General features: G+C 41.8%; 1 protein-coding gene across 2 annotated transcripts in view; it reads left to right on the forward strand.

Moving 5' to 3' along the window:
- Positions 1 to 6,238: 6,238 nt before the first annotated feature.
- The window catches only part of NOSTRIN (nitric oxide synthase trafficking), a 61,345-nt gene continuing 54,166 nt past the window's right edge, over positions 6,239 to 13,417 (forward strand). For both annotated transcript variants that reach the window (XM_044913322.1, XM_021702807.2), the window contains exon 1: positions 6,239 to 6,269. In XM_044913322.1, the coding sequence (XP_044769257.1) occupies positions 6,243 to 6,269 (27 nt within the window). In that variant the 5' untranslated portion in view covers positions 6,239 to 6,242. The remainder of the gene's footprint in view (positions 6,270 to 13,417) is intronic.

Below are 13,417 nucleotides of genomic sequence, written 5' to 3' on the forward strand. Positions count from 1 at the left end.
ATACAATGGGATAAATGAATCAAAAGAGATATGTGCGATGGATAATGGTATACAAAGGCAAGAGTGAATTGTGTCTGGGGAAAATGACACTAGCTGGGCTTTGGAGAGAAATCAAAGTCAGCTAGGCCAATATAAAGGTAGAAGGGATCTGCGTTGTGCAAAGTCTGGAGGTATGAACTAACAAGGCTCGCTGACATCATTTCACTTATCAGTTTTTCCTTTTTAAAAATTCAAGTTAGCATAACTGTTATTCTTTCTTATTTTGTTTCTAAAGCAATGTATGTTTGGTTCAAATGTGAATATTATCCAGAAATGTATGCCAAATAGGAGTCTTCCATAGTCTCAACTTTCGGGGATATGCTATTGTCTGTCTAGTATATGTGTGTCCAGATCTTTCTCATATATGTACCAAACTAGAATCATACTTATTCTTTTGCAGCCTGTTTCTAAGTCAGTACATACAACTAAATATTTTATACTTTATCCTCAATTCTTGGATATTTTGTATGCCGTTGTTTGGGTTGACCAGCAGTATAGTGTAGTAATTAAACATAGAAGGGTTAGAGTCAGATGAATCCCAGCTATACCACTACTAACTGCATGACCTTGGGTAAGTCATTTAACCACCCTTGTAACCAAAGTGAGTTCTCTCCTTGGCGAGTCATAGATAGAAACTACACCAGGTGAGTTGTGACACAAAGGAAAGTTTATTTGCAGCAAATAAGGAGATCATGGGGAATAATTCCAAAGCCATGACTCCCCAGGCAAGAGTGAATGGGTTCCTATGTAGAGGCAGGCATAAGGTTGCGCATGTGCCTTAAGGAAACATTGTATGTTATATAAATGAGGCTTGTGCTCCTCCTTGGGCAGAGATTTTAGATGAGATAAAGGTAACTGTTGGTCATCCCAGAGGTCCCTCCATGGTCCAGCTGCACAGATGTGAAACAGGGGTTTAGTTCCAACTGATCCGGGTGGTCTGGGCCACTAGAGCTCTTCCTCTGGACAGTCGTTATTGCTTGAGAGGTAGTTTCGGTTTCCCTTATGGGATGTTATGCCTGTAGGGTCCTTTGCCTGAGTTAAGAGATAAGCTGGAAAGAAGAGTTTAAGGAAAACTGTCGGACAAAGGTGGGTGGGTACAAGCGGCTGAGCAGTAAGGTCAGGTCTTGGGGTTTAGCTGGTGACATCTGTGCCTCGGTGTCCCTATGTGTAGTAGAAAGATGAAAACAATACAGGTCGATCTCAAATTTTTGTCATGGTGATTAAATAAGTTAGTATTGTAAAGCAGTTAGAATAGCACCTGACAGATGGTTAAGTCCTCTAACTGTGAGCTCATATTACCATAAAGTATTTAGCCGGGTTGTGATACCGTTTAATTAATTTTTTTTGAAGTATAGTCAACACACAATGTTACATTAGTTTCAGATGTACAACATAGTGATTCAACAAGTTTATATGATATGCCATGCTCCCCGCAAGTGCAGCTGTCAGCTGTCACCATACAGTGCTATTAAGTACTATTGACGATATTCCCTGTGCTGTGCCTTTAATTTTTGTGACTTATTCATGCCATAACTGGAAGCCTGTACCTCCCACTCCCCTTCACCCACCTTGCCCATCTCCCTATGCTTCTCTCCTCTGGCAGTCATCAGTTTGTTCTCTGTATTTATGGGTCTGCTTCTGCCTTTTGTTTGTTCATTCATTTATCTTGTCTTTTAGATTCCACATATAAGTGAAATCATATAGTATTTGTCTTTCTCTGTCTGACTTATTTCATTTAGCATATACCCTCTAGGTCCATCCATATTATTGCAAATGGCAAGATATCATTCTTTTTTATGGCTGAATAATATTCCTGTGTGTGTGTGTGTGTGTGTGTATGCACATATATACACACCACATCTTCTTTATCCATTCATCTATTGATGGACACGGGTTGCTTCCATATCTTGGCCATTGTAAATAATGCTATAATAAGCAGAGGAGTGCATATATCTTTTTGAATTAATGTTTTGGTTTGGGTAAATAGCTAGTAATAACTGGATCATATGGTATTTCTACTTTTAATTTTTTGAGGAACCCTGCACTGTTTACCACAGTGGCTGCACAGGTCCTTTTTTTTTTTTTTCTTTTTTTTTACAAACCCTTGTGTTGAGGGCTGACTTTCAATAGATCGCCGCGAGGGAGCTGCTCTGCTACCTACGAAACCCCGACCCAGAAGCAGGTCGTCTACGAATGGTTTAGCACCAGGTTCCCCACGAACGTGCGTTGCGTGACGGGCGAGGGGGCGCCCCCCCTTCCGGCCGCGCCCCGTTTCCCGGGACGAGGGGCTGCACAGGTCCCTTTTGATGGATGTTTGTGCCATTTCCAATTTTTTACATGTTTTGGCTTCTAAAGAAACTTCCAAGGCAAGTTATGAATTGCCCTTAACCTCTATTACATTTGAGCTCCTGTTTCTTTCTGAATTATCAATACCCAAGAACTGCTTATAAGCACTTAACAAATGTTACTATGTTGTTAACACCTCTTGGAGGCAGCGCTAAATGGGTTGAGTGGAATACAGTGAAGTGGTTTCCAGACTAGACCCCAGGGAGTCCACTGCAAGTTTTCTTTCTGCAGAGATGCCATGCCAGGAATGTGAATGCTAAGCATAGACGGGGAAAAGAAGCAGGAAGATTGGCATCTGAGATGTCAGTCAATGAGTCAAGCTGGAGGCCTGGGCTGGAAAGAAACCAGAGAATGTGTGTAAGCCAGAGACAAACCTGAGGACAAAGAACTCAAAAGAATGTCTTGGGAACCAAATATTTTAGTGTACCTTCTGTGAGATGCTTCACTTTATATAGTTCTCATTTACCTGAGTTATGTTAATATCGATGGGAGCCAAGGACAGCCCACCCCAAGATGGGCCACTTGATATGAAGATGATTTTGAGTTAAAAAGTAATCAAAATCCAGGAGATTCTGGAAAAGCTCTTTACCTTCCCCCACAATTGCCTAAAAGAATTTAGATAGAAGAGTTGCTCCAGGAAGAGAGCTATCACCATAGATAACTACATTAGGGATGGTAGGGATGGTAGACAGGAAGGAACCTAATAGGTCCTGTTTGTTCAAAGTCTTCTCTTTGTCCCACCGTTTCTGAGTGGCCCAGCAAACGTTGATTTACCAAACATTTACTCTTTTTTAATTCTTCCTGAAGATTGCATTCCTTCCCTTTGAAGACCCAGCCCCTTACCCCCTTCTCCTTAGTTCAGAATGATATGTATACCTCATTTTGCCTGACTGTCTTTGGAACTTCCCATTTATGTAGGTTTCCTGTACATACGCTAGTATTAAATTTGATTTTCTCCTGGTAATTTGTCTCATGTCAATTTGATTCAGTGCAGCTAGAAGGACCTTGAAGGGGGCAGGAATTCTTCCTTCCCCATAATATTAATTCCAAAACTACAAGGCTCTTCTCCCTTATGCTCGCAAAGGAACTCAGCTCCTTCCTCCCAGTTGCCCTGGACCATTTCTGGGAGTCAGGGGACAGGGGATTCTCAGAGGCGCAAGGACAAATGTACTCACCCCCAGGTGCCTCACCAGTCACAGCCTCCGGTGCTAGAGACACTCTAGAGGACCTGCTTGGCTACTTGCTCCTCCCCCACCTGCCACCCCAGGGTAAGTGTGATTTGCTGTTCTTTGGGTCAGAAGGAAGAATGATTCTCAATTCTGTGTCTAGAGAGTCGTTAGAGAATTAACTCTTTATTTCTCTCCCGTAAACTCAGTCTCTGCTGGAGTTCCAAAAATGTCCCTGAGGCTGAATTGGGGAAAGGGAGAGGATGAAGAGTATCAGCCACGCCCTCCATTGTCTTTTCTGTTTTATCTTTTTAGTCATTCAAGAACAAATATTGCCTGACCACTGTAGTGAATTTAATATAAAACTAATCCCGACTCCCTGCCTTTTCTGTATCTAGGCGTGGAATCTCCCCCACCTCCATGAATCTGGGCTAGCCTGTGCCTGGGCTTTGGTCAGCCGAATATGGCTGATACGATGGTGTGTCAATTCCAAGCCTGCACCTCAAGAGGCCTTGGGTGCTTCTACTTACTCTCATCTCCTCACCAGGCCCTGTGAACAGCCCGGGTTTGACTACTGGCTAAAGAAAAGTCACCTCAGCCCACAGCCAACCACCTGCCCAGCAGAATCCAGAAGAGCTGTGCTACCAAACCCAGCCAAGATCAGCAGTGTGTGTAGATGACCTGCTTTCACATGAGGGATGCCAGGGAGACCAGAAGTACCACCCAGCTAAACCACAGACTTGTGAACTAAAGAAGGTCTGTGCCATTTGAAGCCACTGGGTTTTCTGTTTGAGCATCATTTTGACAATGGATAACTGATACAACCCTCTTTCTGACCTCCAAAATATATATATATATATATATATATATATATTTGTTTGTTTGTTTGTTTGTTTTTCAGATTCAAACACCTCTGAAAAGCTCAACAAATAGCCAAACTCTAATTCTCAGTCCAGATTCAGCCTGGATACCCTGCTGCCCTTACAACAGTCTGTGATAAGGATACTGCAGCCAGAAGGGGGTATTTTAGTTTAGCAGATGTCAGGAAGCCTAAGGGAAAGCTAGTCAGCCTGCTGGGAGAGACACACATGAGGAGTATGGGTGCAGCTATACCCTACCAATCTTTAATAGGGCCACAAAGATCCCAGTAAGTGTGATGTGATAGCATTTCTTGTGCAAACCAGCAAGGGAGGCCAATCTCCCCATTTTGAATTGAGTTGGAGCTGAAATGAGACCAAGAGCCTCCAGAATCAGAAGGAAGACGCTGAGCTGCCCCAGACCCTTGAAGCAAGGCTCCAGCCCAGTTGATCTACAATCTCTGATGGCAGGGAAGCCCTCCAATGGGAATCCAAATGACATATTAACTTCAGTTTATAACCTGTCTCTATGCTTCTTTCAGAATGCCAAGTTGCCTTATCTAATTCTAGCCCCTAGTTGCTACTGCTCAATGTTGGAACCTCCAGTGATAAAGTTCCTCGGTCGATCTAAGAGGAGAGCCCTGTTAAGTGTGTATGGTGATCCCTGACTACGGACTGTTCTTCTCCATCTGATTGCTAGGCAGCTTCTCTTCCCTCAGTATCCCCTTCCTCTTCATTCCTTATTTCTAGGGACTTTTCCCTGCATACCTAGGGCAGATGAATACCAGGGCAGCACCCTGGGCAGCTCTGAAGTGTGCCAGTGGGCTCTCCTGACGGAGCTTCTCTCAGACTGGGGCCTTGCCAGTCATACCAAAGCTGCCCGCAGCCCCGCAAATGGCCACCGCAAGGCAACAGGCCATTAGCTGAAAACCTAAGGATTGACAACTGGGTGCAGAGAAAGCAATAAATGATAAGTTGCTGATAGTTGATTTCTAGTTCTGTTTACCCTTTTGAGTACTAATAAACAAAAAAGTGAGGATGAACATAGGAAAATCCTTCTTAACTTCATAGTTTAGCCTCTTGGGCTGAGAGTGAGGGTTGAGTTGAGTTTGGCCCTGTGATGTGGTTAATGTGTGCCCTGCTCCCCGATAGACTTTTCTAGACATTTTCCCAGCATAGTTATAGTTCTGTGGGTGTGGTCCCAATTGTTTGGTACCTGGCCCTGGGGTGATTTGGGACAGGGGAATGGTGACTCGGTGTGTGTGTTAGATAAAGAGGTGGTTGGGGTTCTGAGCTCAGGACTGGTCAGTTTGCATATCAAAGTCACGCTCACAGGCAAGTTGTTTGCTATCTCCAAGAATTAGCTAACCCTAGGAGGGGCAGTCCTCCTCAGGTCTGAAAGGCCCCAACATGCCAAAACGGCATAAAATAAAGAAAATTTTAAAATGTGATAAATACAGCAGGCCAGGAGACTATGCATCCTCCGTATTGACCTTGAACACCCAAATTACCGGGACACTTGACGGCTTCTGGGCCTCCTCGCAAGGTCGGGCATTTTAGGACTCAGTATTCTGCCTTCTAACTATTCACAGAAGTCATTCTTAACAGCTCAGTCCAGCTCTCTTGACCCAGAGCAGCTCTTTGCTTTTTCAGGAAACAAACGGGATGAAAGTGCCGGGCTGGGACTTCCTCCTTGGGATGTTTGACCAGGACTGACGTACTCGAGGTCCTTTGAATACAGGAAGTCCAGAACACACCCAGTTTCTTGAATGTAGTTTCTTGAATGCTGAACACTGGAGCATAGGTAAAAGGACAGAAGGAAAACAACTCCAATATGAGGGACCCACTGACAGATTGCTCGGTGAGTAGCTCAGTGTGGTGAGTTTATATACTAATGGGTTTTAACTTAAGAAATTTGAGACGTTCGGAAGACAAATATGTTCAGATATTGGCCGTGATACGAAAGTCTTGTGGCTTTTCTTTGGTTCGATTTAAAACAACCCTTTCTAGCAAATGACAGAGCAGGTTAATTGTCATCTTTTATTCTCATATTGTTGGAAAAACTTCAAGGGGGTATAAATAGCATCATATTTGCTTGCAGATGGTGGCTGTTTGGAAAACATTCTTAAGAGTTACACAACGTGGTGTGTAGAGTGGCTACACAAACACTCAGAATCTGCAGCCAATTTGAGGCTCTGAGAATGAAGTTAGGGCGGGAGCTTTTGGCATATTTCCCCATATCATGTAGGGTCCAGAATTGTAAGGCCTGTAAGTGGAAGGACGGGCCCCCCACTCTGCCCAGCCTCCCATGGTTCCTCACACTGGTCTACCAACATGTTTGTTTAGTCCTGGGAGTGTTCTCAAAAAAAGAAGATGGATCAAAAGTCCAAAGATGGTGTGAGGTTGTTGACAGCAATAGTAGAGATGAAATTTAGGAAATAAGGAGCAATTAAAATAAGGCGTGTAGGGGCGTATATACTCTGGACGTAAAATAATCAAGAATCATCAGGGTGTTAGCTCAATAAAGGGTGGCAAAAAACTAAGATCGGTGACATCAGAAGCAAGGTGTTGCATTCATCCCTCAAGTATTTTATCAAAAAAACCCCAACAATTACAAACTGTGGAGAAGCAGATAAATGAGGGCTGCAATAAAGCCCATAAAGAAGAAGAGCAACAGAGCATTACTGGTTTCATTTGTGTTTATACAATGGACAAAGCACAGGTTTAGAGAAAATGGAGCTGTAAACGCGACCCCGCAAAACGAGTTCATGAATCAGATGGGCTTAATGAGATGAAGTCGTAATGGCTAATAATATTAATAATGACCATGTAATAGCAGGCTCTGTCTACTTTTACTTTTTTAAATACAAAAGTATGTGTCTAATGTAAAAACGAATTCCAACAGTATAGTTGTATATAGATTCTAAGATGGAAAATTCTCCCCTTTAATTTCCTCCATCCCAATCTTCTCTCTATTAGTAAGCACAGATAATTTTTTGTTCATGTATTTGCTGTTTATTTTTCTCTCTCTGCATTTGCCCCCTAACCAAATGTTAACCCCTCTCCTTTCTTCCCACTGATACTCTGATGACGTTTTTGCATAGGGGTATTTGAGTGAGACAGGGATGGGGTAAGTGGAGGCAAAAACTTGACATTAACAATCACCAAAGAAGAAAGTCACGACCACGTGAAGAGGAGATAGAAGAGAGAGAAACTGGGACCAAGTTAATTTAAAGCAACAATAACATGAACGCGAACTAATCGCCTAATGTCCTTTTCAAAGGTTGCCTTCAAATCAGGATCTGGGAGACATGTTTCCTTCTAAGCAGCCCCCAAGAGAACCCGTCACCACATGTGTGGGTCAGCCTCAGGCTCCCTCCTTAACGTGCTGAAGGGTTATTTTCCCTCAGCTGAGCTACGTCCCCAGGGGCTCCCAACCTTGTCCACAACCTGAAGGTTATCTCTCTGGGCCAGGTGCCATCAAAGGTAGTCTGGGAGTCAAGAGGAGGCGGATATCCCTTCAGCCAGGTTTCCCAAATCCTCTAAAGTCATGGAATCTTTATTTATTTGCAATTGTTTCATTTTCAAGGGTTCACGTTGATTTCCTGGCGCAGTTCTAGTTTGTGCTTGGGGAATAATGTGTGAAGATGAAGCTGCAGTTGGGCGGCAGAATAAAACAAAGGAATGGACTGCCGATGAATGCTTCCTGAAACACGGGCATGGCTTTGTGAGGAAACCAAACAGAACCCAAAGTTTAACCACCTGCAAAATGTCTCATTCTGTCCTTAGGGTTGCATGGAACACACTTAATTCATAAAGCCTTAGCTTACCTACAGTTTTTAAGCTGGTCTGCCCCGGTGGATCCATGTATGAAAATCAATGGTTACATGAAATTCAATGGGAAAAATGTGCCTCTTTGTTTCTACTAATTTCTAACTGAAATTTAGAATTTACTTCAGAGGTGCCTGGGTGACTCAGTCTGTTAAGTGTCTGCCTTCAGCTCAGGTCACGATCCCGGGGTCCTGGGATTGAGCCCCGTGCTGGGTGTCAGGCTCCCTACTCAGTAGCCCCCCTCATGCCCCTGCCTCATGCTCATGCGTACTTTCTCTCTCTCTCTCTCTCTCAAATTAAAAAAAAAAACCTTTAGAATTTACTTCAATTCTGAATATAAGCAACAAACTTCAGTACTACCACAGTGTCTGTGATTTGTAACCAAAAAAAAATCACAGACATTTTTATATGATATTGTAGTGGTTGCAATTATCTAGAAATATTGTTTACATTCCGTGTGATTTAGAAATTTGAGTTATTCTTAAGACTTGTTATTTAGTATGTTAATTTAAAAGCACACATATAATTTTTAAATGTTTTAATAAATATATATCAATATAATGTTTCTTTTGCAATCCTATGTTATTTTATCTAATGCATTTAAAAATTCTGAGTAAAATATAGATTTCACAACACAGCCAAAGGAACCATAATACAAAAAAATATTTTAAAATCTCTTTTCAAGTTCATGCTCCAGTGACCAAGATAGGCTAATAGCTGGGCTATTCAACATCAAACAGCCTGGTCAGTGTCTATGCTCAAATTATTAGTCACCAGGGTAGCACAAATATTGCCTAAATGTTGTGTAGGCTTTTAACTAATCTTAAGAGTGTCAGAACTTATTTGAGGAAGATTTTTAAAGTTCTGTTTTTGAAAAGGAACAGAATTGGCTCTGAGCCTTAATGTCTTGATGCCTCTGAGTTTAGCTTCTATACCTACAAAAAAAAAGAAAAAGAAAAAAAAATGCCAAGCGAAATAATTTTCAAATCCAGGTGCAAGGAAATAGACAGGAATCGAATTATCTCCAAATGAAATAATCTAGTCATTTTTCTTCAAAAGCAGCACCTTCCTATGAAATAATGCCACAGAAATCATGGGCAAATAACAAGCTGTAACCAAATTTATGTTTTTACTCACTCGTACGGTATCCAGGTAGGGACCTGTCGAAGCAGGCATTTTGGGCTCCACACAGTCTGTCCCTTCCCTTAACATCATCAGCTAGGGAAGCAGTACCAGCCAAGCTGTGGGACGGCTCCTTTAACCTGGCTCACGTGCCAATCTGGGCTTCCCATCTCAGTGGCTCAGCCTGGGCCATGGGATGCTCACTTGCATTAAGATAGAAGATAACGTTACAATGGTCCATGGCTTCTGAGGGATTTGGGTTCTTTGCAGAGATAAGGAGGCAGATTGGGTCCGACCACATAGATGTCCTGTGGCCCACAGCATCTCTGAGATAGTGTGATATGCCATCCACATCTCACGGGCCTGTTTCCTCTTGTAAAGTAAGAAGAGGAGAGGATGGAGTAGACTATGTTCTTTAATGTTCTATATCTCATAACTTATGATGGTTTGCCGTGAGGATTCCAGATCTTACCTAGATAATCCCTTAGTTAAAGGAGCAATGGTTTGAAATATTATCCCCCGTGAATCAAGATTCACATGAAATCAGTAGCACAGTGCCTGTCATATGAAAGGCATCAAACAAAAGCTTATTTGATTAAATATAAGTGGAATATCATGGTTTATTTAATACTATGAGGATATCACTGTCCAAAAACTTTCCATACTGCCATTTAGAATAGAAATGGACTTTTTGGGAATAACTGAATTTAACCTTAATCATTCCAATTGTGGAAAATCAGAAAGAACAGTTAGTCCAGGGTTGATACAGTGCATTTTATATTGTTTAGAAGTTATCTAATTATTCCATGTGCCCATTACTTTGATTGCTCCATTTTGGTGATAACAACATTTATACAAAAGAATTTGCTTACAAATTCTGGGCAGAAATATTTTTTTAAAGACTGAATGGGAAATGCCTGTGTGTACCAGTTTTCTTGGTGAAGAGTTTTTTTAGGGGCTCAGAAATGTCCCAAATATTCCACCACTTGCCTGAACTGCCTTTATCAGGGAAAAAATACATAACTTTTTTCCAATTAATTAATAACCCCAGGGAGAGACAGCATATTAAAAAAAAATTCCTATGGATATGTAAGATCAATAGTATGGTCTTTTCTTCGTGGAATGAATATTTGGTAGGGGTGGGGTATTTGAAAATTCAATGGGTGGGGAAAGAACACCAAAAATTTACCTTCCATATGATTTTGACTAAAGAAAACACTTCTTGTGCTGGTTGATGACATTAGGAAGCCATTTGTACTGATCATAATACTTAAAGGTAACTATTACTCCAGGTAAACTTAGTGCAATTATGCTGATCAGCTATTTATAAATATATTTATTTCTGATGGTTTCTCTAATTGATTGGCTCCCCTAATATTTCTAATCATGGTTCTGCCCTTAACTAATGAAGTTATTCTCAGCTCTTTGGTGCTTACCGATAAAATAAAGGGATTAGACTTTAGTGGTTTTCAAGCTGTGCTCCATGGAATCCCTTCAGTGGCCTCTCTGGTGGAAGAGGGTGGGTTGGGAAGGAGAGGTGAGATAGCAAAGGGAGAGCCAAGGCCAAGGTCAAGAGATTTTACCTTAAAGTACACATGTTCCAAGATTTTCTGATCTCATACACACAGGACAAGATGGTCCTGGGTTCTGCTTTGATATTTATGCAAGTCTGCTTTTCACAGATTTTGTCTTTAAGTCTGAGTAGATGGTACATGATGAAAGATACAGAATCACTGTTTCTAAAGAAGGGCTTATGCTGCACTAATGGAAGTATTCTTAGCAACTCTTTTATTTATCTATGTCACCTTTATCTCAGGGGAGATCAGGGTTTGTTGGGGAGTGTCCGGTACATTGCATATGGGGTCAAAGATGAAGATTCTCTCCATTGCTCTAATAAGAACATCCTGCTGTCATCTGATCGTGAACTTAACAACAACATAATGTACTGAGAAGCTTCTGGACTAGCATGTGCCTGGGCATCCTGGAATTTGGTGAATGCGTTATACCTGAGACACGAAACTTGGCAATCTTCAAATTGGCAGGATGTGGCTGGGTGCAGGGGTGGGTGGGGGGGCCTGGAAGAGCTCCCAGGCCAGTTTCTTCTGCCTTGAACAAGTTTGTCCATTTACCACACACTGTCCCAGTACAAATATCATTTTTTATTATTTAATTTATTATGTTTTAAAGATTTATTTATTTGAGAGAGAGAGAGAGCACAGGGGGAGGGGCAGAGGGAGAGGAAGAGAAAGTCTTAAGCAGACCACGCTGAGCAGGGAGCCCAATGCAGGGCTCGATCCCAGGACCCCGAGATCATGACCTGAGCCAAAACCAAGAGTCAGATGCTTAACAGACTGAGCCACCCAGGTGCCCCCAAATATCATTTCTTAGGTGTGCCATGATATGAAAGCATTAGGAAGTACCAGTCTGTTAAATAACAGGAAATCATCTTCTAAAATCTAAAACCGGCAGGCCCAGGATCAACTGAAGCATAAGCTGTGCTTTGCTTTAAACAGTTGAGTTTGAACGACTGGGGAAAGACAGGGACTCCCCACTTTCTCACAGGATCTCCAACTCCCCCCAAAACAACTGAGTTTTGAATCAATGGCTTAGAAACTTTCAGGGCTGTCTGGCCTCCTAGAACTAGTCCCCTGGAGATAGTATTTTAAAAACATGTCTTGGAGAGGTTTGATGGCCTGATAAATAGAAAAATTCTCTACTGGTTCTTCTCATTTCCACCTTGGTTAGGGGCAAGATTTCCCCTCCAAACCCCCATCCTCACGCGTGGGGTCTGAGGAACCCTGTTCTCTCCCAGGACTGTTGGACGCAGACTCCTCAGGCGATGGGGCTAGTGTGGCCCTAGGACAGCTCAGCTCACAGTCCCTTCCCTACACTCCTGGTTCTGCTGATGGTTCTTCTCACTCCCGGTCTGAAGCCTCCAAAATCCTCTAATCCATGTCTCTGCTTTGTCTTCTCCCAGCCCTGGCCTCATAGTGTTTCAGAGCAGGAGAACTCACCCTGCAAGCATGCACTGGAATCTTTCTTTCTTGCATATGGCCCCCTGGTGTTTTTGTTGGGTCTTTGTTTCTGCTTTGCTGTGGGCTGGAGAGCGAAGCAGATAGGACATTACATAAAAAAACTCACAGTTTAATACTGTGAGATATTTCTAAATAAATCAAATAGGAAAGCTATAAGACGTATAAAGAAAATCATAAAATTTTATTGAACATAAAATAAGATGAACACGTGAAAAGACTTACTATGTCCTTGGATGGGAAGTCTAAATACCATAAAAAAGTCAATTTCCCCAAATTGATATATATGTAATACAATTCCAATTAGGATCCCAACAGGGATTAAAAAAATGTAATTAGATAAATCTTCATATGGAAGAATAAATGTCCAAGTATAGCCAAAGAAATTATGAAAAGGAAAAAACAGTTGATTAAAGAGAAAGCAGAAGCAAAGTGTTAAATATCTCTATAACTTAGGAAGTGAGTTCATAATGGGTATCATTATTATTATCTGTATCATTATTATTTTATGAAACATAAAAGTGTTTCATAATTTAAAATAAAAAGTTAAGAGGCTATATATGAGTTAGAACTATGTTCAGCTGCACATTTTATTTTTTTTTAAGATTTTATTTATTTATTCATGAGAGACAGAGAGAGAGAGAGAGAGAGGCAGAGGGAGAAGCAGGCTCCCTGCTCCAATGTGAGACTCCATCCCAGGACCCTGGGATCATGACCTGAGCTGAAGGCAGACGCTTAACGACTGAGCCACTCAGGTGCCCTCAGCTGCACATTTTAAAATGAGTGGCTTTTAAAATATTATTTTAAATTAATATTATTGTATTTCTCTCATACAGAAAGTAAGTCCAAAAGTAGAGAGCTGAGGGCATGTGTGTGGCCCCCAGGGCCTTCAGGGACCCAGGCTCTTTTTCTCTTTCTGCTCTACCATTTTAGCACATGGTGTCATCCTCAAGATCACCTTATGGCATCAGCCATCGTTTCTTTCTTTCTTTCTTTCTTTCTTTCTTTCTTTCTTTCTTTCTTT

This window comes from Neomonachus schauinslandi, chromosome 3 (genome assembly GCF_002201575.2).
Source record: "Neomonachus schauinslandi chromosome 3, ASM220157v2, whole genome shotgun sequence".
Taxonomy (NCBI): Eukaryota; Metazoa; Chordata; class Mammalia; order Carnivora; family Phocidae; genus Neomonachus; species Neomonachus schauinslandi.